Below are 22,791 nucleotides of genomic sequence, written 5' to 3'. Positions count from 1 at the left end.
ACCTACAGAATCCCTGGATGAAGTGAGATTTCTGTCCACGTGAGTAGCTGCAGTGACAGTCATTTTTTGAACACTTTAGCCTTTTCCTCTCCAGATATTTTGCAACACTTTTGTTTACATAGAGATGTTTCCGTGCTGTATATCTCAATGACTCTATAACAGCTAAGAGGTCGACGTAGAAGCAATTACTAACCTTTTGTTTTAAAGTCTGCATATTTGGCTATTTAATTCCCCAACCGCTCCTTCTCTGTTAAATGGTGTTTCTCCTAGTGATAGATGTACTGATCCCAACCTATTCCCTGAAGGGGACTGACAGCTGAGCTAACCTCTGTACTTAATGCTTCTCGGGACATACAGAGTTCTGCAGCTTGAATAGGCAGATGTGACTGGGTGACTTCGGATAGGTGAATCCCTACCCCTACCCCCCCACCCCCACTCAACTTTATTCTGCAGTTCAGTCCTAGGACAAGCCAGCGTCTGAGTGCTGCAACAAGTAGTGGAAGGGAAGAGGATGAGGAAGAGCTGCTCGTCCCGGTCTCTGTGTGCTGAGCTGGGCCAGGGCTCAGTGCGCTACAGGGAGCAGCAGGGAGCAGGCAGCAAGCGGCAGCAGCAGGGGGCTGGCAGCGGCTCGGAGGAATGCTCACTCAGCTCGGCGGTGCCCCGGTCACGGCGGTGCCCGCGGGCTGTCTGTGTACTCAATGAGACCGCCAAACCGAACAGTCCCGGGTGGGGAGCGCTGCAGTGCCTGGCTTCAGCGTGCAGGAGTCGGGAGACCGAGCTGCTGAAACTCCCTTTCGGCAAACTGGACTTCGGGGAGACCCCAGTGCTTGACTCTTTTTACAATGCAGGTGTGTGTGTGGGGGGGGGGGGGGGGGGGGGTAGAAGGTGATTGCATTATCTTGATAAAAGTGACATTTGTTCATCACTCTTAGCGTTCCAAGCAACTGCACAACTTTTTTTTAAAAGAAAAACGACGTTTTTTGCTTGTAAATCAATTGTTGCATAACTTTTCTTAAACAAACATGCAATTATTGCTAAACCTTTTCACTTCCAGAAACCCACTGGAATGTTTGCACTTGAGATTGTTCGTTCAAGTCTCCCTCCAGACGCTTGAATTCAAAAGTCCCACCTATGCAGTGCTGAGGGAGTGCAGCGTGCCCTCGAGTGTCCTGCTGAAGATGGGATGTTAAACCAAAACCTTGCTTGGAAAAAGATCCCTCAGCAAGGAGGAATGGGGCAGTAATGGAAGTATCTGGCCAATAGTTAACTCTGGTACAATATGTTGACGGCTGACAGAGAGATTTTCAAACAATGGGAGTTAATGGTTGTGGGGAACATGTAGAGTTAAGGCCGCAATGAGTGCTGCCCTGATTGTGTTGAAAGATAAAGCAGACTCAGAGCACTATGGCCTATTCCTTCTCCTGTTCCTTGTGTTCTGATGCTCACTCCATGTTCCTTGGTGTGCCGCTTAATCCCGGTAACTCACCAAGTCTCTGTGCTACTCTGTCTAGTGTGTGTGTGAGGCTGTGATACTGAGAGTGAGTGACTAAGGTTCATTCTTAGCACCATGCGTCCGCTGCACTTTGCACACCTGCAGCACCACCTTTGGGAATTTGAAAAGAGAAGGGCAAGAGGATAGAGCTGCAGTAAAGGAAAAGGGGGGAAAGATGAGGTGCCAGTTTGTACTTGAATATCTGAGGTTAAGGGATGAGGGGGAAGTGAGTTGTGAGAAAATGAACTTGATATGAACAAAGCAACACTTTGAATCCATCTGATCCCACCGCTGATCATGGCCATGTGTATCCCCACATCACAGCCCCTCATCTTCCTGAGGTTATCTCACATGTGCAAGTGAGATTTGTGCACTAGTGCGTGTGGCACAATCTGTTGGAGATGTGGCTATTATGGATGATTAGCTGGAAGGATAAATACACTGATGTGTTGTAGGGGTATTGCCATGTGAGGGGAGGAGCTTAGACAAGGCTGTGAATCTGAGGTTGGTGGAGAGTTTTGGTAGATATGCAATGTGATTACAGAGCAGTGAATAGCATGTAATATTAGTGAGATCATTAATTCTCTTGTAGCACTGTATCCATGTCCTTGATGCTACCCTGCTCGTTGCATGGTTACCTGGTCCAGTTGCCTTCTTGGAGTTTGGCTGGAAGGCTTTCCTGTCTCCCATGGTTAGATCTCACCCTTTCTGTCCGTCTCTTGCACTGTGGACTGCAGAGGTTCAGAGAAACTTGGAATGTGCTCACTGCCAGTTTATACCCATCCTGGGTTTTTCTCAGGTATTAGCTATTTTGGTAGTGAATTCCAGCACCTGCTCAAGCTCCTTCTTTAAGAAGTGCAATTGAACTTATGCTCATCCTTTGAGATTTTGTAACTCCTACTACACCACCTCCATCATTAAAGGGTCTCCCTTTTAAGATGAAGATGAGGAGAATTTGTTTCTCTGAGGGGATATATTTTTCACGCTAAGTTAGTTTCTGGAATGACAAAAGACTCAACAGACCAACAAAGGATAGACTGGAAAATACATATCACAGTCGAGATACTACTTATCAAGGTATGATCTTATCAAATGACAGAAGCGTCAAGAGGGAAAATAGTCTACTCCAGCTCCGAATTCATAGGCTTATGTATATGATTTTATAAAAATTAAAAATCTCAGTCAGATGTTGAATTCTGTGGACTGGTTGTTCAAAGGTAGATCTAAAGAAAATATGTCAACATTTATACTTTAGCTTGCAAAAATACTTTACATCCAGCAAGAACTTAATTAGTTGAGTCTCTTTTCTTCCAGATTAGTCCAGTGACATATTAAGAGGTGATTGTAAGTCAAAAAGCTCCATTTATTTCACTAACAATTGGTGTTTGGGTCTGGGCTTTGAGCTTTCTAAAGTGGCCTACGAGCTCATCTGGTATACAAACCCGAGTGGTATATGAATCAACTTGCAGTAGCATTGGAGCTGATGAAAATAAAATTGAAAGGGGGAGGTTTAGAGGTTCCAGTTGGCACTTCCATTGATTGAAATCATAATCCAGAAGCTGATGGTGAGAATCTAGACTGATGTTTTGTTAATTTTGCTTTAAATTTGCCTAAAATTAAGCCTATCCATAAATTTTTCAAATACTCTTAGAATGAACTGTGTCTGTCAAGATAGAGAAGTTTCAGAAGTACGCAGAGGACAAACGGTATGATTTGCTGTGGTGTCTTATTGTGCAGTGGTTGAATTGTTAACCATAAAATTCTTGCCTCCCTATTCAGAGTATAGTGAAGTATCAGCAGATTGATACAAGAAAATGATTTGATGGCATTTGGTGCCGGGAGTCATGATATGTATTTGTCAGTCACAAGAAGTTAAATAGGATGTTGTTAATACTCAGATTTCTAACAAAACTCTTGCATACTTCTGTTTTTCTCTCAAATCTGCATATTGTTTCTTTATAACCATACATCCTGTCTATGTTGAAAGTGACCTAATTCACGTCTGACCTGCAACAGAGCACTGAACAGATAACCATTACGTTGACTGGAAATTAACTGCTGGTCAGCTGCTTGGAAGGCACCTGGGCTCATCACCTATCACCATCTCTATCCACTCTGAATATGAAATGTTGAGTTAGAACAGATCAGTGCCAAACCTGGTCCAAATATTAGTTTATTCTTTATTCTTTATTCTTTGATGCTTTATTCTTTGATGCTTTATTCTTTATTAAAGGATATTAAAGGATATTTAATATTTTTTATTATGAGACCAAGTGTAAACAAAATATTTAATATCCTTTATTCTTTGATGCTTTGATTTAAAAACATTTCAGCTATTAAGGTGGAATCTGGGTGTATTTAATGCAATGTTTGACTAACCCACAACTATTATTTCTAAACTAAACAGCTCACAAACTTATCCCTGCTTGCTGGCATATAAGATAGTTGTATGACGTCAACACTAATCAAGCTGATGAGTGATTGTATGTGGCAGCAAAACACCCAAAGTTTTGTGATGCTGCCACCAGTTAAAGTTAATCTACATCACTCTAAGGTTATTCTATACAGAAGACAACATGCTTGCTCCGATCATTGCTCCTCTACCAGTATCCTTGCTAATGTCTGTCAAGTTGCCAGTCCAGACTGCTTCCAGCCAAGCTGAAATACTACAGACTTGAAACAGTGTTAGCTAAATCAAGATCTGCTCTGACCTAATCTGTCAGGTTATCTGTAATCATACTCATGAAAGTGACCAATCCTCACCAGCCCTGCTACCAAAATGGAGGTGCCATTGCAAAAACAAGCAAAGGCATAAATATGCAAGCATTTGGAGAATGCATATTATATCAGAGTTGTAACAACTGCACATGGGGCAATATATCACCTGGTCCAGGCTCTCATGATCCTGGTACTAAGATGTTCATGGCGATGTCCACTAGCAGTGCTGTGCTCATCCATTACTCTGAGGCTGCAGTCTGTCCGCAATAGATAGGAAATTCCAGTCAGTAACTCATTCATTCAATGGAAGCACTGCATACATTGTTCCTTGTTGAGATTGGAATAAGTGCAATTCTGTGGCATGGTGCTTCAGTGGCTAGCCTCACAAAGCCAAGGACCCAGGTTCGATTCCAGCCTCGGGCAACTGTCTGTGTGGATCTTGCACATTCTCCTAGTGTCTGCGTGGGGTTCCCCTGGGTGCTCAGGATTCCTCCCACAGTCCAAAGATGTGCAAGTTAGGTGAATTGGCCATGCAAAATTGCCCATAGTGTTCAGGGATGTATAAATTGGGGGCATTAGTCAGGGTAAATGTAGGGGAATGGGTCTGAGTGGGTTACTCTTTGGCGGGTCAGTGTGAACTTGTTGGGCTGAAGGGCTTGTTTCCACACTATAGGGATTCTATGCTTGAAGAACGTGGTTGAATATGACCTCCTGCTGAGAACCCCATCCCCTTGTCCTCGCCCATGCAGCCTCACTTTATTCTCTGTCATGCTACAGTGCAAAGGATATGGAAATTGTGGCACCCAAGGCTACAAGCAAGTGGTCTGAGCAGAACCATTGAAGACTTTATCAAATTTATATAGCAGTAGACAACTGTCAGCCCTTCTCTTAACTCAAACAGAGCTAGTAGAAATAAATCTGCAACGAACGTTGAATTCATAAAGGAGAAAGCTGTTCAGGAGAGAAAGGCTTCATCTAAACAGCAATGGAGCTAATCTCCTGGCTGAGAGTAAATGTAGTGGGGGTGGATTTAAAATTTTAAGATGGGGGGGGGGGGAAGGGTGGAGTAAATTGACCAGTGAGCTTAGTTTTGGGAGTACTAGTGAGGGCAAAGGAGAGAAGATGTGGAGCAGGGAAAATGCAGTGAGGGAAGCCTTGAATGTTGATAGTGAACAAAGAAATGGTCACCTTCGAATGGGCAAGAAAGAGAGAAGGGCATGGTTAAATTGTATGTATCAAAATGCATGGAATACAATAAACAAAATTGGGGAACTGGAAGCAGAAATTGCTCGAGGAGGGTATGATATAGTAGCATTGATGGAAATGTGGCTGAAGCCAGAACAGGACCAGATACTTAACATTTTGTGTTATAAGGTTTTTAATAGAAACAAGATAGTTAACAAGGGAGGAGATGTTGCAGTCTTGGTCAAATACAATACCATAGCCCTTGAATTAGATGCAATTCCTGATCTAGGATTTATGATTGGAGGTGAGAAACAAGGAAGGAGCAGTGAACGTGTGTATTTATCCACAAACAGTGGGGAGGAAGTAGAAGAAAGCATTTATAATTAGATTATGGGAGTCTGCAAGACTTGTAGGTTTCTGATAATTGGTGATTTTCAATTACCCTGGGGTAGTCTAGAGAAAAAGGTAAACTGTGGGACATGCAAGGGGAGAAATTCCTGCAGTGTGTGCAGGAGAACTTTCTGGAACATGACATTTCCAGTTCCAACAGTTGGGGGAGCTGTGTTGGACTGTGTTAGGAAATGAGGCAGAGAATGTCAGAGTGGAGGAGCACTTGGGAAATAGCAATCAGAACATAAAAAGGTTCAATATTAAATTGGAAAAAGATAAATCAGTTAAGGATTAAGATCCCAGACTGGAAAGGGAAAATCTCAAGGATCTAAAAATTGAACTGGAGCAGGTTGATTGGAAACTCAATTTAGTGGATAAAACGATGGATTAAAAATGGGAGATGTTCAAAAGAGATGAATAAGGTATAATCTAGGTACATATTAAAGAGAAATAAATACTAGATGTCTAGATTTAGAGTACCCTGGACGACTAAGGATGTTGAGAAAATATGAATGAGAAAGGAGGCATATGATGCATATTTGAAAAATATTGGCAATAGAAATTGGGAAGAGTATCTCAAATGCAAGAGAGAGGCTAAGGCTAGAACAAGGAAGACTAAGAGGAAACACCAGGAAAGGATGGCAGGCTGTACTAAAACAAATATATTCTTCACATATAGGGAAAATTAATGAAGGGGTGGGCCTCATAAGGATCAAGGGTAAGCAGTTTACTGAAGCAAAAGGCATTGCAGAGGTACTAAATGAGTACTTTGCCTTTTTTTTAAAAAAGTAATTTCTAATTTGGTAGTGGCCTAGTTAAAACTGTGGATGTTGAGCTACTGAGCAGTAGAGTGATAGATAAAGAAAAGATGCTCAAAAGGCTAGCAGCACTCTAGGTGGAGGAGTCACCAGGACTGGCTGAGAGAGGTAAGGGAGCAAATTGTGGAGCTATTGACAGATATTTTTCAGGCTTCTCTGAACACAGGAGTGGCCCTGGTGATTGCAAATATGATGTCGTTGTTCAAGAAAAGAGCAAAGTGTAAACCAAGCAACTACAGACCTGCCAGTGTGACATCAATAGTGGGAAGATTGCCGAGATGGGATAAGATAAATATCTACTTACAGAAAAATACAGGTTGACCGCTATATCCGTGGAATTGTTTTCCGCGGTATCAATTACCTGCAGTCTACCGCGGTCCGAACATATTACATGGAACATTCCAGAACCGGGGACCAGGGGGCTGCTGGGGAGGCAAATTTCCCATTTAAATGAATGGGTTTGCTCCCATCCGTGGTTTCGGACATCCCCTGCGGGTACTATATGTTAATATTAGACAGCGAACATGGCCTTGTTAAGAGCATATCACGTCTGACAAATTTGATTACAGTCTTTTTGATGAGGTAACAAGGCAGTTGATAAGGGTAGTGCCATGGATATTGGAACTTTCAGAAAGCTTTAGATACAGTGCTGTATGGCATATTAGATATTAGATATGTTTGGGAATGATGGGTCCCCTTGACATGATGGATTAGAAGTTGGCTAAAAGATAGCAAACAGAGGTTAGGTCCAGATAGGATTCCTCAGACTGGAGGCAAGTTGAAAGTGGTGTTCCCCAGGTATTGGTGTTGAGACAGTTGTTTTCTCTGATTCATAAACAGTTTTGCAGATGAAACTAGGCTAGGGAGAATAATGAATTGTGAGGATGACCTTGCGGAGTTGGCCTTGCAGATGAGTTTCAATGCAGAGAAATGCATTTCTGTAAAAGAAAGAGGTACAATACAGGCTCAATGGGAGGTGCGTGCAGGAGCAGAGTGACATCAAGGTTCATATGCATAATTTTCTGAAGGTGACCGGGCAAGTTGGAACAGTTGGTAAGAAGGTTTATCGGATTCTTGGGTTTATAAATAGAGGCACCAAATATAAAAGCAAGAAAGCTGCACCTCTACAAGTCATTGGTCAGACCATATGTGGTGTATTGTGTTCAGTTGTATTTAAGGAAGGATGTTAAAGCCTTGGAGAGTGTGCAAAGGTGATTTGTGAAAAGAAATCCAGAAAAGAGGGATTTTAGACCCAATGAAAGGTTAGAGAATTGGGATTCTCCTTGGAGCAGAGAAGATTGAGGTGACCTTATTGAGGTGTTCAAAATCTGAACAATTTTGTCAAGGGAAAGAAAGATATTCTAGTTCCGAAAGGTGATGTGTCAGTAACTAGGGTAACAAATGTAAGATTCCCAGCAAGAGAGCTTGGCGTGAGATGAAGAAAAACTTATTTACTCAGAACATTGTTTGGATGTGAAATGCACTGCCTGGGCGAGTTGTGGCTGTGGTGGATTCCGTAGGAGGTTTCTAAAAAGAGCTGGATATCTATTTGAAAGTGGTGAAGTTATAGGGCTACAAAGATGGGGCTGGAGAGTGGGACTGGTTGGGTAGCTCTTTTGGAAGGCAGAACAGATTCAATGGATCAAATGGCCTCCTTCTGTACTGTCTGATTCTACGATGATTCTTGTAAGTAGCACAAGAATCCTGCTGTTGAATGTACTTCAGTTATGCCTGTTTGGGAGATGTTATTAACTGGAATGTTGAGGTTGTGTGTGGCACTACTGGCACCACAAGGTGCTTACTCAACATACCTCTGGCATACTCACTCCAGTTTGAGTGTAATCTAACATGAGCAAAATTGGATGTACATACTTGTATTACACACTTACCTTTGCACCAAAAATGGCATTCCTAGCATTAACTTCCTAGCATTAAATTCTGCAGCTTTAACTTTGTAAGGTCTTGGATAGAAAAATTTACTATCATAAGCTTAATGGTGTTTGAAGTGGCTAATATGAAGCAGAAGAATTAGATGACTGTGTATTGCTCCCACTCCTAAATTTGCTTATGTGTTTCACCATAGCTTTTGGTAGTTTATTAAATTTTATACCTATGTTATATCCTCATGTAATAAAGATGAGCTATTAGCTGGCTCTGCATCTCCTTAGCTTATTTTGCAGAGCATCATTAAAGAGTTTTTATCAAATTTTCTAAGTACAAAGCATTTTCATTTTTTAGTTTTCAATACTGGTTGTTTACCTGCCTATTTCACAATATCTCACCCTCCTCTCCTTGATTACAAGGACATATTGATTGTGCCTTCCTTTTGTTGTTTCGCTGTCAAAGCAAATAGCCCGTGACAGTACTGGATACAGATGTAATCTGAAGTGCATATTTCCAAATTGTACCGCATTAGAATGTAATTAGAATTGAAGACAACTCAGCAATTACCAAGTGGGATGAGAAGTGAATATTTGCTCATTTCCAGTTTGAGAAAATTTAACCATGTCCCCTTGCCGTTCAAAGACATTACAATCATTGAATTCTCCAATCATCAACATCCTGAAGGGTTATCATTCACCATAAACTTAACTGCACCACCCATATCGAATTTGTATAAATATTGTGGCTATAAGAGCAAGTCAGAGGTTGGAATTCTGTGGCTAGTAATTTACCTCCTGACCCCAGCCCCCAGAACCTATCAATCTTCACCATGGATTGGAATATTCTACACATGCTTGGATGAGTGCAGCTCCAATGTTCCAAAAAGCTCAATGTTACCCAAGACCATTTGATCAGCATCTCATCCTCACCTGAAAAATTCACTCCTTCCTTCTGCAACAAGATGTACTACATCAAATCACCCGAGGCTCCTGTAACAGCACTTTCCAAAACCATGACCTCAGCCACCTAGAAGGAGCAGGCACAACTGCTTGCAAGTTCTCCTCTAAATCATGCATCACCCTGACTTGAAAAGTTTTATTTTTAGATTACGTTACTTACAGTGTGGAAACAGGCCCATCGGCCCAACAAGTCCACACCGACTCACCGAAGCACAACCCACCCATTCCCCTACATTTACCCCATTACCTAACACTACGGGCAATTTAGCATAGCCAATTCACCTGACCTGCACATCTTTGGACTTTGGGAGGGAACCCACGCAGACACGGGGAGAATGTGCAAACTCCACACAGTCAGTCGCCTGAGGCGGGAATTGAACCCTGGTCTCTGGTGCTGTGAGGCAGCAGTGCTAACCACTGTGCCACTGTGCTGCCCACTAATGGTGTTCCTTCACTGACATTGGGTCAAAATCTTAGAAATCCCTTCCTAATATGTGATGGATTTCATTGATTTGAGAAGGTGGCTTAGCACCCACTTCCCAAGGACTGATAGGATGAACAATGAATGCTAGCTTAGCTGATGATGATCACATCATATGATTTTATTTATTGTAGTCACATGTACCTAAGTACAGTGAAAAGCTTTGTTTTGTGAGCTATACAGGCAGATCATAGCCAACAGTGACATACAGGTCAGAGGGTGCTAGGACAGAACGAGGCATACAACATTATGGCTGCACAAAACAAAAGCAATATTAGCAAGATCAACATTATTTCAAGTTAGGGAGGTCTATTCAGCAGTCTAATAATGGCTGGGAAGAAGCTGTACTTGAACGTGTTGGTGCATGTGTTCAAGCTTCTGTATCTTCTGACCGATGGAAGAGAGTATTACTGGGGTGGGAGTGGTTTTTGGTGTTGGCACTCTTTCCACAGCAACGAGAAATATAAATGGAGTCCCTGCATGGGAGGCTGGCTTCCAGGATAGTCTGGACTGTGCACGCAACATTCTATAGTTACTTATGGTCCTGGGCCGAGCAGTTGCCATACCAGGCCATTATGCACCTGGATAAAATACTTTATATGGTGCATCTATACAAGTTGGTGAGGGGTCCTTCTATAATTTGAAAAAGAATGTTGTAAGTGAAGAAATTGCAGATAACTTTAGCATTGGCAGGTATGAACTTTTACCCAGAAGAAGCAATAAAGTGTAACACAAAAATGGTGTCAAAATAGCTAAAGATGAAATTGGAAGAGGGCTAAGGCACAGTAGTTGATGTTTCCAACCAACACAGAGTAACAATCCAGAAGCATAATGTTCTGGTTCACTTGTGACTTTTGTACCCAGTTCTGATTGCTATGAAATGTAGGAGGCATTATTAGCAGGACCTGAAATCATCTTAGTTCAAATGGCTATGCATCGCATTGTTATTTTTGGAATACATAGTTAAGTAGTTTTAATTATAATTGATATGGCAGTGTTTAAAACAGCCCAATAACAGTTCAATAGTAGTTTCACAAAATGTAATTGAGTTCCCACTTTAAGTGTTCTTTTTAATTTAATATTTAATCAATTGTTGTCTTTGGCTTGTTTATCTGGATGTAACATTGTGGACTATTATAACGGAACCCCAAATCATCCACAAATAAGTAGTTTCTCACAATACAAGGAACAGAGTCATAACATCTACATAACTAGGTTATATCTGCAAGTGTCTCTAACTCGCAGGAGCTCTCACCCTTTGCTGAGATAATTAATTTTACTCTGGTTAACAGCAGGCATGTCATTTAGCTTTAGGTAGGGTGGGGGGTGGGGGGGTGGCGTGCGGGAGAGAAAGCGGGGATCAGCCTGTGTTCCACTACCCACTGCTGGATTAGAGTGGTGCTGGAAAAGCACAGCAGTTCAGGCAGCATCCGAGGAGCAGGAAAATTGACGTTTCGGGCAAAAGCCCTTTATGGAGTTCAACCCTGCCAAGTGTGAGGTTGTACATTTTGGAAGAGCAAATAAGAATGCAGAATACAGGGTTAATGGTAGGGTTCTTAGTCAGGTGGAGGAACAGAGGGATCTTGGGGTCTATGTACATAGATCTTTGAAAGTTGCCACTCAGGTGGATAGAGTTTGTAAGAAGGCCTATGGTGTATTATCGTTCATTAGCAGAGGGATTGAATTCAAGAGTCGTGAAGTGATGTTGCAGCTGTACAGGACTTTGGTTAGGCCACATTTGGAGTACTGTGTGCAGTTCTGGTCGCCTCACTTTAGGAAAGATGTGGAAGCTTTGGAGAGGGTGCAGAGAAGATTTACCAGGATGTTGCCTGGAATGGAGAATAGGTCGTACGAGAATAGGTTGAGAGTTCTCGGCCTTTTCTTGTTGGAACGGCGAAGGATGAGGGGTGACTTGATAGAGGTTTATAAGATGATCAGAGGAATAGATAGAGTAGACAGTCAGAAACTTTTTCCCCGGGTACAACAGAGTGTTACAAGGGGACATAAATTTAAGGTGAAGGGTGGAAGGTATAGGGGAGATGTCAGGGGTGGGTTCTTTACCCAGAGAGTTGTGGGGGCATGGAATGCACTGCCCGTGGGAGTGGTAGAGTCAGAATCATTGGCGACCTTTAAGCGGCATTTGGATAGGTACATGGATGGGTGCTTAATCTAGGATAGAAGTTCGGCACAACATCGTGGGCCGAAGGGCCTGTTCTGTGCTGTATTGTTCTATCAGGAATAGAGAGGTAATCACTACGTAATCATCTTGGAAGCTATTTCTGTAACTTTGTCAGAGAAGATCGCACATGAGTGTGGTCGGCCTCTACCTTTTGCTCTAATGTTCTGTGAGTATTCTTTTACATGCTGTTAGAGAAGGTTAGAAGCAAGTGCGGTGATCATAGGAATATAGGAACTACTACTGTGTGAAACTGTTTCCTACTTTCACTGTGAAATGATCTTTTTCTACTTTGAAGACTTTGGGTAAACTTCAGAAAATGTGTCAGTAAACACAACACTCATCAATTCCTTTCAGGGCTGGCAGGGCACAAACTTATTCAGTGGAATCTTTTGTTACATTAAGTCAAAGCTGATTTGACAGTATTTTGAACATTCAGGGAATCTAGGGTTATGGGCACAAGGCTTGAATGGCAAAGCTGATTTGAGGGTTCATATGGCCTATTCCTGCCTGTCAGTTAAAGTCTAACTGTATTTACATCTAGCACCTGCAAGTGTGCTGCTGGAGCTGCCCTGCATCAGGGAACATCAGCACACTCTACCACTTCTCTCTCACCAGAGAGATAACACAATGTACTTAACAACTGAAGAACATCTGTCATCTTTCAAATACAACAGTGGACAGCAAATGGGAAATTGTCAAGCAGTCAGCAGCTCTCGTCTGGAAGGTAATATCTGCAAGTGTCTCTAATTCTCAGGAGCTCTCACTCTTTGCTGAGATAATTAATTCTACTCTGAGAATCTCTAGATATTCATGACCATCACACAGTCACTGGCAGTGCCACTCTTGCCACTCTGAAGTTGCAGAGCTCCCGAAAGACATGATAGATTTCAGCCAGTTACAAAAATGGAAACAACATATGCTCTGCTCTTTGCAAAGTCTGAGTTAAGAGCAAGTTAGTGAAGACTTGGGGTGGATAAAAGATCCTGCCAAGTGTCCTTCACTCCCTCCTCCTGTCATTAATAGCTGGATCTCTCTTTCTTGTAGTTCATGAGGGGTGGAAATTGTTGCACTCTTTTGTGGAGTAGATGGTCTTAGCAGATCTGTTAGAATCAAGGCCTTCACTATGTATTACACCATTCCTTTATCACTTTCATTTGCAAAAGCCCTAGAAAACACTCAGAACTTCCACCACTTTATGGTGTATTGATGGCCTCATGGTATTGTCACTAGATGGTTAATCTAGAAGTCCAGGTAATGTTCTGGGGTCCTGAATTCAATTTCTGCTATGCTAGTTGTGAAATTTTAATTCAAATAAAATGTCTGCAGTTAAGAGTCCATGTTGGTAATTAGCCAAGAAAAACCTATCTGCTTCAGTACCGTCCTTCAAAGAAAATAAATACCCTCCTTACCTGTTCTGGCCTACAGGTGAGTGCAGACCAACTGCAATATGATTTACTCTTAACTCCCCCTATTCGTAGAGTGTGGTGCTGGAAAAGCACAGCTGGTCAGGCAGCAACCAGGGAGCAGGAGAGTTGATGTTTCAGGCATAAGCTCTTAACTACCCCTAGCCTATTAAGGATGGGCAATAAATGATGGCCTGGCCAGTGATAACCACATCTCTTGACTGAATTTTTTTAAAAATCAGACAAAACTGGTGAAATCAATCCATAACTGATAATACCTTTTTAAATAGCATTGGTGACAAACCTTTCCTGTCGCAGAATTCATGTTCGGCTATGCTAAATTAAGTGAGGGAATTGGTAGGAGCGTTCAAGTCAGCATTAAATGTTCATTGACACCATGACCTGCATACTTCTACCACACACACCAAAATCACACTAATGTCCCCGCCACACCAGAAGCATATGTGTGTGGTGTGTGCATTATTCTGAGACCAAAACTGTACTTGTGGCAGTGAGGGTACAGGTGCTATAGAGCTGAACATTGCATCCTGCGATTCTTTGCTCCCCATCGGAAAATTAGAGGTTCATATGGATTGAGAATCCATGATTTTAAATACGACAATTGTATTGCCCATCAACCTTCTAAATCTAAAGGAATATATGCTAAGTTTAAGCAGTGTGTCCTCATATTTTAACTCTTTAAGAGCCACTATTAATTCTGGTGATTGTAGGTTGCACGACCACCAAGCTCACAACTTTACTGAGGTGCCATGGCGTTTGCAGATGAAGTTTAATTAAGAACTTAATGTATGATTGAAACATTGCTACCTTATCACTTTCATTTGCAAAAGCCCTAGAACACTCTCAGAACTTCCACCACTTTATGGTGTAGTGATGGCCTCATGGTATTGTCACTAGATTGTTTATCTAGAAGTCCAGGTAATGTTCTGGGGTCCTGGATTTGTTTCCAAATATCTATTGATTTTACTCCTGAATTTGCAATTGAGCACTCTCTCGTAGACAATTCCAACACTGAGTGAAGAAATTTCACCTCATCTCATTTCTCAGTGACCAACCCTTCATACATTCTGTTGAATCTACAACCAAGGTGAAATGGTCTCTCAGCATCAAGCTGAGAGCCAGTACAGTGCTTTGTACTGGCAGATGAAAGTCAATGTGCCTTTTCAATTGTTACTTTGAACTGCTAACTCACATTTAATAATGTGTACATAGACATCTGAACCACTTTCCTTCTTCAAACTGATGTTCTCACCATAAAGAAAGTATTCCAGTTTTTCTATGGTGGCACGGCACGGTGGCACAGTGGTTAGCACTGCTGCCTCACAGTGCCAGAGACCCGGGTTCAGTTCCCGCCTCAGGCGACTGACTGTGTGGAGTTTGCACATTCTCCCTGTGTCTGCGTGGGTTTCCTCCGGGTGCTCCGGTTTCCTCCCACAGTCCAAAGATGTGCAGGTCAGGTGAATTGGCCATGCTAAATTGCCCGTAGTGTTAGGTAAGGGGTAGATGTAGGGGTATGGGTGGGTTGCGCTTCGGCGGGGTGGTGTGGACTTGTTGGGCCGAAGGGCCTGTTTCCACACTGTAAGTAATCTAAGCTATGTGAGAATGAATGTTGCTTCTAGTATGTACAAGTGACCATGTTGAATTCAACTGACAGTTGCACTCAGGTCTGTTAAGCAGGTGTTTTCCAATCTTGGAATCACATTTTATGTACAGGGCTCTTCTCTGCAACAAAAAAATGTTCAGGCCAGGTATCTTTTTTGAACGAGGATGCTTGGATATATGTTCCTCTTTGCTTTTTCATTACAGTGCTTCAATCAGTCAATCAATCAGCATTTTGTATCCTAAAATATTCTGATCATTTTAAATTTAACATTTGAGTTTGTTCTAATGAATGCAAGACAAAATGTTTTGGCAGCATTGTTTCTTGTACGGAAGCTCAAATGCCAAGTGGAAAGCTATGTACAATAGGATATATTTTTTGCTATGGACTCAATGGGAAATTGCCTTGCTTAGATCAGGCATCAGGTATTGATATGATAATGCATAATGCTTCAATTTAGATAGAATGGGTGTCCTTGTTCCTGAATCACAGGATTCTATCTTGCAGATACAGCAAACAGTTAGGCAAATTATGCGCATGTCTTTATTCCAAAGGAGTTTTAGGATAAAGTAAGGAAGTCTTATGACAATTATACAGTGCATTGGTGAAATCCCAATTTGAGTGGGTCACCTTAACCAAGGAAGGATAACTCCAAGAGGGTGCAATAAAGGTTCTCTCAGGGCAGTCCTGTGTGGAGATATTGAATATGCTATGTAAATGTTCAGAGTTTAGCAGAATGAAAAGTGTTCTCAGTGAAAAATATAATACTTTTAGAGGAGTTGACAGGCTTGATGCTGAGAGACCATTTCACCTTGGTTGTAGATTCAACAGAATGTATGAAGGGTTGGTCACTGAGAAATGAGATGAGGTGAAATTTCTTCACTCGGTGTTGGAATTGTCTACGAGAGAGTGCTCAATTGCATATTCAGGAGTAAAATCAATAGATATTTGGAAACAAAGCAAATCAAGGGATTTGGGGATTGAGTTTAGTGGCAAATTGATTTGATGTAAAATACAAGCTATGCTCTTCTTGAACAGGCTGGGGAGGCCTTATGACGTGCTCTTGTTTCCAATTTATATATTGTCATAAAAAGCAAAATGCTTGTGAATATTGGAAATCTGAAGGAAGACCAGAAAATACTGAAAACCTGTCAGGTTAGGCAGCATCTTTGGAGAGAGACGTAGAGTTAATGTTTTGAGCCCAATATGACTCTTCAGAACACACACGTTCCTATATTGCTAACATCTATAATTGGGTGAAAACCATCAGACCCTAGACATTTGTCTGTCATAAACCTTTAATTCCTTTTGCAGTTGTGTAAAACCTATACTAAATCCACTAAGTCCCTCCCTTGACTTAAGTTCCCTGTTATTTCCTTTCTGTAAACTGACAGAAGGCACAATATTCAAGTAATAAGTCTGTCATTCTTTTATAATCTAATATATTCTTGCCTGAGTATGTCTTTGGTTGCCCTATTTTCTCCATTATTTTCTTGAGAAGTTTAGCTTCACAGGGTTTTTATGCATAATCCTTATTAGAATTCTTAATTATTTTCTTTGTGACTGCTTTTCACAGATTTCCCAGTCCACTGGACTTGCTCTTCCTGATTCACTCATGCAAACTTTTCCTTTTAGCTTCATATTATTCCTTGTTTCATTTGTTGACTGCAGTTGCTCAACTACACAACTGGGGTCTTTGTGTTTTATGTGTGTTTACTGTTTTTCTATCATTTCAAATGTCATTTGGAACAGGTTCCACTCTCAGACTAGGTGTGCCTTGTTGAAAGCTACTGTCAATAAGGGCTTTTCGATAGTGGTGAAATTATCTCCTAAGTTTTCAGAACTGCCTGCATTTCTGCCTCTCAATATTTCTGCTGCCTTCTTTTCCAAAGGCACAGTCACCGTTTCTCAAGGTCACAACCATTTCCTAGGGCTATGAGGGAACCTCTCTCTCTAAAGTTACTTTTGCTCTGCTTTGCATTTCCTGAGAGAATGAGACATTTGCATCTCCAGCAATGACACTTGAAAACATTTGTATCATTTTCCAAATGGTTTAAACTCTCATATACATCAAGGTAGCTTTGCTCTTCAGTCTGAAAGTTTTCATTCTGTGTGAGAAAAGATAGCAGAAAGAGACCAACGAATCCCTGCAGTTTAGAAGCAGGCCATTTAACCTACTGAGTTTACACCAACTCTCCAAAGAGCTCCACCCCATCCCTGTAACCCTGCATTTCCCATGGCTAATCCTGCACATCCCTGGACACTGTGGGCAATTAACCATTGCCAATCCTCTGAACCTGGACTGTGGGAGAAAACTGGAGCACCCAGAGGTGACACATATAGACACGGGGACAATGTACAAACTCCACACAGTCGACTGAGAGTGGAATCGAACCAATGTCCCTGATGCTGTGAGGCAGCAGTGCTAACCACTGAGCTTCTGTGCTGCCCCTGTACGTTTGATGACTTTTGGGTGATTTATGTCAGAATGTTCATCTGTAAAATTTTGTTTAAAGAAATTGGAATGGAGGGTTGATGCTGATACGGAATTCGAAGGAAATAAAATGTTTGTCAAATTTTAACTGTGAGAAGCTCTCTTATTCCTGCCTAACTCATTTTAGCAATGTGCCTTTTTCTTTACTGCAATAAATAATGGACTGGAAGTCTCAACAGGAAAAATCTGTGCTAAATGGTTGTGGCCTTTCAGCCTGCTTTTGTGTGGGCTCCATAAGAAGAGGAAAGGGCACCAGTGAGTTAAAGCTGTTCTCAGCAGGGAATTAGTTATGCTGTGGAGCTGAGACTCAGGCAGGGTGTATGATGGTGTCCTACCCACTTTTGCCCCCTTCAAATTAGAAATGAATCCCAGCAAGAAGATGTTACTAACCCTAACTTTGGGTGGAAACCCAGGCTTTTCTTGTACCTAAGTCCTCCATTGAAAGTTAAAACTGATCGTGGCGCTCACTTCATTTTGCATCTGCACTGAGTATTTTGTCCCATCAGCAGAGAAGTATCCTTTACGCTGTTGTAATTAGATTAAAAAATATAGGGACAGCAGTAGGTAGATTGACCCCCTGGGTATGCTAACTCTCTTTAGATCATGAATGACCTCTCTAGGTTGACTCTTAATTGCCACTTTTTCTCAATACCTGTGGTGTTTTTACCTGAAAAAAAACCAACCTGACAAAAGTAGAGGGAAAGCATGTAGAATCAAATCTTTGCTGAATTTGCAGACCATCCTATGTGTCAAAAATTGAAGCCTATTTGCATCAGTGAAGTGCTGCGTGAAAATCTTGTGCAAGCGGCTGATTGACTGTATGCCATGTTGGAGCCGAGACGGTCAATATAAAAGTGAGACACAACAGCATCAGCAGTAAATATGAAACAGCTTGATAAACTATGTTTTGTGTGAGTGTTCTACTTGGTATATGGCACTTTTTAAAGCTGGCATGTGCTCGAAGATTTACTATCTTGTTCTGGAACGGTTTGCACTTTGTGGAGCACTGTTTACAACATTGGTCTTCACTTGCATGTCCAAACAAGTGTGGTGCATTGCTCTTCTCTTTGATGCTCTAGATAGTCAACAAACACCTTTTACTTTATGTGGGTATAAAGGTCTGAAAGGGTTAATGCTGAAGAATGCTTTAAGTAATCCACTGTGAAAATGTTATATAGGCTTGGTGGGGGAGCAACTCGGGATTGTGAAGGAGTACGACCCACCATCTCAGTCCTCCATATGGTCTCTGCAACAATGTCTGCCACATCAGTGTAACTAGTACCTAGTTGCTGACCTGCAGTAAACTCCACTTTATTTAAGACTAGAGTGTCTTCTCATTAGACTATCAAGTGGTTTACCTCAAGTACCCTAGATCACACAGTCACATTAGATTCCTACCGGGAAAGATGATGGTAGCAGCAAATTTGCTGGATAGTTTGTACAACACGATCAGCAGTGATGACAGTTCATCTTATGACCACCTTCCCTGCACAAACCCCATGTCGTAGTTACTTTACATTGGTCAGGGCCTTGTAACCTGACCAGAAACTGTTGTTCTTTCCCTACAGCTGCTGTGATTTTGCTATCCTCATTATTTTGATGATCAGAATGTTTGGCAGGCACCGTATTCACTCTTTAGGTGTCCACCTCCATTTACATGGTTGCTGCTGCGAATCTTAGCAGAGCCACAGGATCCTTGCTGGGATCCCACGTCATGTAGACAACAAGTCTAACTCTAGAGCTTTTGTGCAGCCACGCAATTTGCTAACACATCATTGATAAGTCCAACCTCGCACTGTGTTCACAGGATCACTACAAACCCTGGGACCAAGACGCTTACAATCAGAGTGGGATGGGGAATTGCAGAGGATGGGTTGTGTGGGAGTAACAAGCAATGGAGATTCTTCCAAATCTCAATGGCAGAAACGCATTTAAACCAATACAGTGCTCTACCTACAATAGTTGAGTAGCAGGCTGCAGCAACATCAAGACTACACACAAATAAAGGCAAAATACTGCAGATGTTGGAAATCTGAAACCAACAGAGAAAACACTGGAGAAACTCAGCAGGTCTGGCAGCAGAGAGTAAAAGTTAGTTTTGTTCTATCTTCCATTGGCTCCTATTATCCATCGGTTCCTATAATCCTACACTCAATCTTTAGGCTCTGTTTAAACCATGACTATATTGCTGTGGTGAAATAGGAATGCTTTGTGGAAATGCTATTCCTTGATAACATTGCCACAAAAAATCTGGGCCCTGGTTTCTACTCTTTGCGCCTGACCGAGACTAAATGGGAGTGCTTCTGAAATGATCGGAGTCCCTCACCGAATCTGTTGTAACCCTGACTGCATCCTAAAATTAACCTGTTGTTTTGAGCAGGATACTCTCTCTGTCTCTCTCAAGAAAAATACCATTTTGATCAAATGATGTTGTCAGGAATGGAAATGCAACATGAAGTGGTAGTGTCATAGCAGACTTGAAAATTTAACTGTTTTTCTCTCTGCTGCCAGACCTGCTGAGTTTCTCCAGTGTTTTACCTGTTTATTCCAGATTTCCAGCATCTGCAGTATTTTGCCTTTATTTGTGTGTAGTCTCGATGTTGCTGCAGCCTGCTACTCCAACTGTTGTAGGTAGAGCATTGTATTGGTTTAAATGTGTTTCTGCCATTAAGATTGGAGGAATCTCCATTGCTTTCTACTGGGTTCTCCCATATATCCTATCCACTGCAATTCCCCAACCCATTCTGAGTTTCAGCATCTTGGTCCCAGGGTTTGTGGTAATCCTGTGAATGCAGTGTGTAACCATGCAGTTGGACTTATCAATGACGTGGTAGCAAATTGCGTGGCCGCATCAGAGTGTAAACCGATCTCGACTTGAGAAGAGAGAACACAGTTTGTACTTTTGTTGAAGAGCTTCAGTTCTGGGTCTTTAGGCCAATTTTGTTTTAAATCCACCAAAATATTTAACTCAACTTACTCAACTACCACAGATTTCACTTTGAGTAGCTTGCATTTGATGCACATAAATGTTTGTTCTTCATTTTGTACTTTGAAGTGTAGCCTAAACAGCTTGCTGATCATTTACTGTTTTGATATGTAGCTGATACCGGTTGCTATGATACTGGGATACACAAGAACCATCCATAATACTGTCTAGACTGGTGAGGAGGTGGTTAAAGGAAGGTTGCTGCTTTATATTCTTGAAGTTTGCATCTACATTGAATCTTGTCACACTCTAGGAGGCCATTCAGCTCCTCATCTATGTGATGGCATTCTGCAAGGGCTTTCTCCAATGAAGGCTCATTCACCATCACTTTCCCCATAACACCCAAGTTGGTTTTGGTCAAAGACTGAGTTTTCACCAGAGAGCAGGCAAATAGATGCTGGATCTGTTTTTTTGTTTTCAGTGAGAAAGCCACTTTTAGGGGAAAATTCTAGACTTTCACATGGGCAAGTCCACACAAGGAGAAAGTGAGCACTGCAGATGCTGGAGAGTCAGAGTCAAAAGTGTGTTGCTGGAAAAGCACAGCAGGTCAGGCAGCATCCAAGGAGCAGGAGAATCAACATTTTGGGCATAACCCCTTCATCAGGAATGTTGTGGGGGTAGCGGGGGAAGGAAGCTGTGAGATAAATAGAAGGGTGGGGGGAAGGAAGTTGGGAAGGTGATAGGTGGATGCAGGTGCGATGGTAATGGGTCAGTGGGGAGGGTAGTCCCTGCCCACCTTCCTTCCCACCTATCAGCTCCATTCTCCCCTCTGACCTATCACTTTCACCCCAACCTTCATCTACCTATTGCATTCCCAGCTACCTTTCACCCCACCCAGCCCCATTCCTCTCCCATTTATCTCTCTCTGAACCCCACCCCCAATATTTCTGATGAAGGGCTTATGCACAAAATGTCAACTCTTCTGCTCATTGGATGCTGCCTGATCTGCTGTGCTTTTCCAGCACTACATTTTTCAAGTTCACACTAGATATGAAGACAGCTTCCTGTCACTTAGAGTCTTTTTTGGTGGGGCTGGAGCGTAAGAGTTAACTGAGGTAAGTATTAAACATTTGGATAACCCACAGCAGCCATCACGGAGGCTGCTGGAGAGACTTGTTGTCTTGTGCCCAAGCCCTCCATTTTATCAGAGGGAACCCAGATGTCACAGCAGAGCTGGGTGTGGCATCAAGGCCAGGGAGAACATGCCAACTTGGGTCTAATACTGGAGACTGTGAGGAAATGAACAAGGAGGTATTGTTTCATGAGGGTGGCAGGAGCAGGTCACCTCATCGTGCAGTTATCTGTTCAACCTCCTGATCCTCTTCTCCTCTTTCATCCTGGGATATCCTGTCTCCTTCCAGGTCTTCGTTATATTCAAACTCCTCTCTCAGGAAGACTCTGTAATGAAGGTGCAACTGGCTTCCACAATGTCTGAGCCTCTTGCAAGGGGATATTGGAGTGTACTACCTGATTGTTCGGACACTGTCAATGGTCTTCAAAAGACCATTGACAACCTCAGTGGTCACCCTGCTGAGTAGGTGGCCATTGGTTGTATCACCCTGTGGCTTTGTATTGAGCTCCCATAGTGGGCTACACAGCTAAGGGATTCCTGTGGTCACTTACATTCTATCCATGCACTCTCAGGGTTGGAGTGAAGATCTCTGGCAACCAGCTGGCAAAGGATGAAAGAGTCATGACAGTTCCTGGGAAAGTGACCACACATAATGAAGAAACTTGTATTGTAGTTGTAGACCAATTGAATGTTGACATAGAGGGCTTTTGCCTGAAACGTCGATTTTCCTGCTCCTCGGATGCTGCCTGACCTGCTGTGCTTTTCCAGCACCACTCTAATCTAGACTCTGATCTCCAGCATCTGCAGTCCTCACTTTCTCCCAGAGAGGAACTCCTTCCTGTCGATTGATCTTATTAGACAGTTACTGTTTACCCAGATGGTTACGGAGGTGTAGTCAGTGATTCCCTGCATCTAAATTCAACAATGGAAGTAGAACAGGATGGTTTCTGTCTCGAGCTTGAATGTACTGTTAGGCTCTGGCATGGAAAGGCACAACTGACTTTCAGGTGGACCTGATATACTGGCTGCCACCAAGGTCTGCAGTTGATCCTTGTTAGAAACCAGAAATGAAGGCACTGAAGCCAGGGTTGCCATGACAGCCTGTGCTG

At 42.3% G+C, this 22,791-nt stretch overlaps 1 protein-coding gene across 1 annotated transcript in view; it reads left to right on the top strand.

Annotated features, from left to right (window-relative positions):
• The first annotated feature begins 493 nt into the window (after positions 1-493).
• Positions 494-22,791, top strand: part of map3k15 (mitogen-activated protein kinase kinase kinase 15) — a 135,817-nt gene continuing 113,519 nt past the window's right edge. Inside the window, exon 1 of the mRNA XM_072584828.1 lies at positions 494-848. Coding sequence (XP_072440929.1) covers positions 512-848 — 337 coding nt within the window. The 5' untranslated portion in view covers positions 494-511. The remainder of the gene's footprint in view (positions 849-22,791) is intronic.

This window comes from Chiloscyllium punctatum, chromosome 15, assembly GCF_047496795.1.
Source record: "Chiloscyllium punctatum isolate Juve2018m chromosome 15, sChiPun1.3, whole genome shotgun sequence".
Taxonomy (NCBI): domain Eukaryota; kingdom Metazoa; phylum Chordata; class Chondrichthyes; order Orectolobiformes; family Hemiscylliidae; genus Chiloscyllium; species Chiloscyllium punctatum.
The sequence above is the reverse complement of the archived record's forward strand: the minus strand, read 5'-3'. Positions and strand labels throughout refer to the sequence as shown.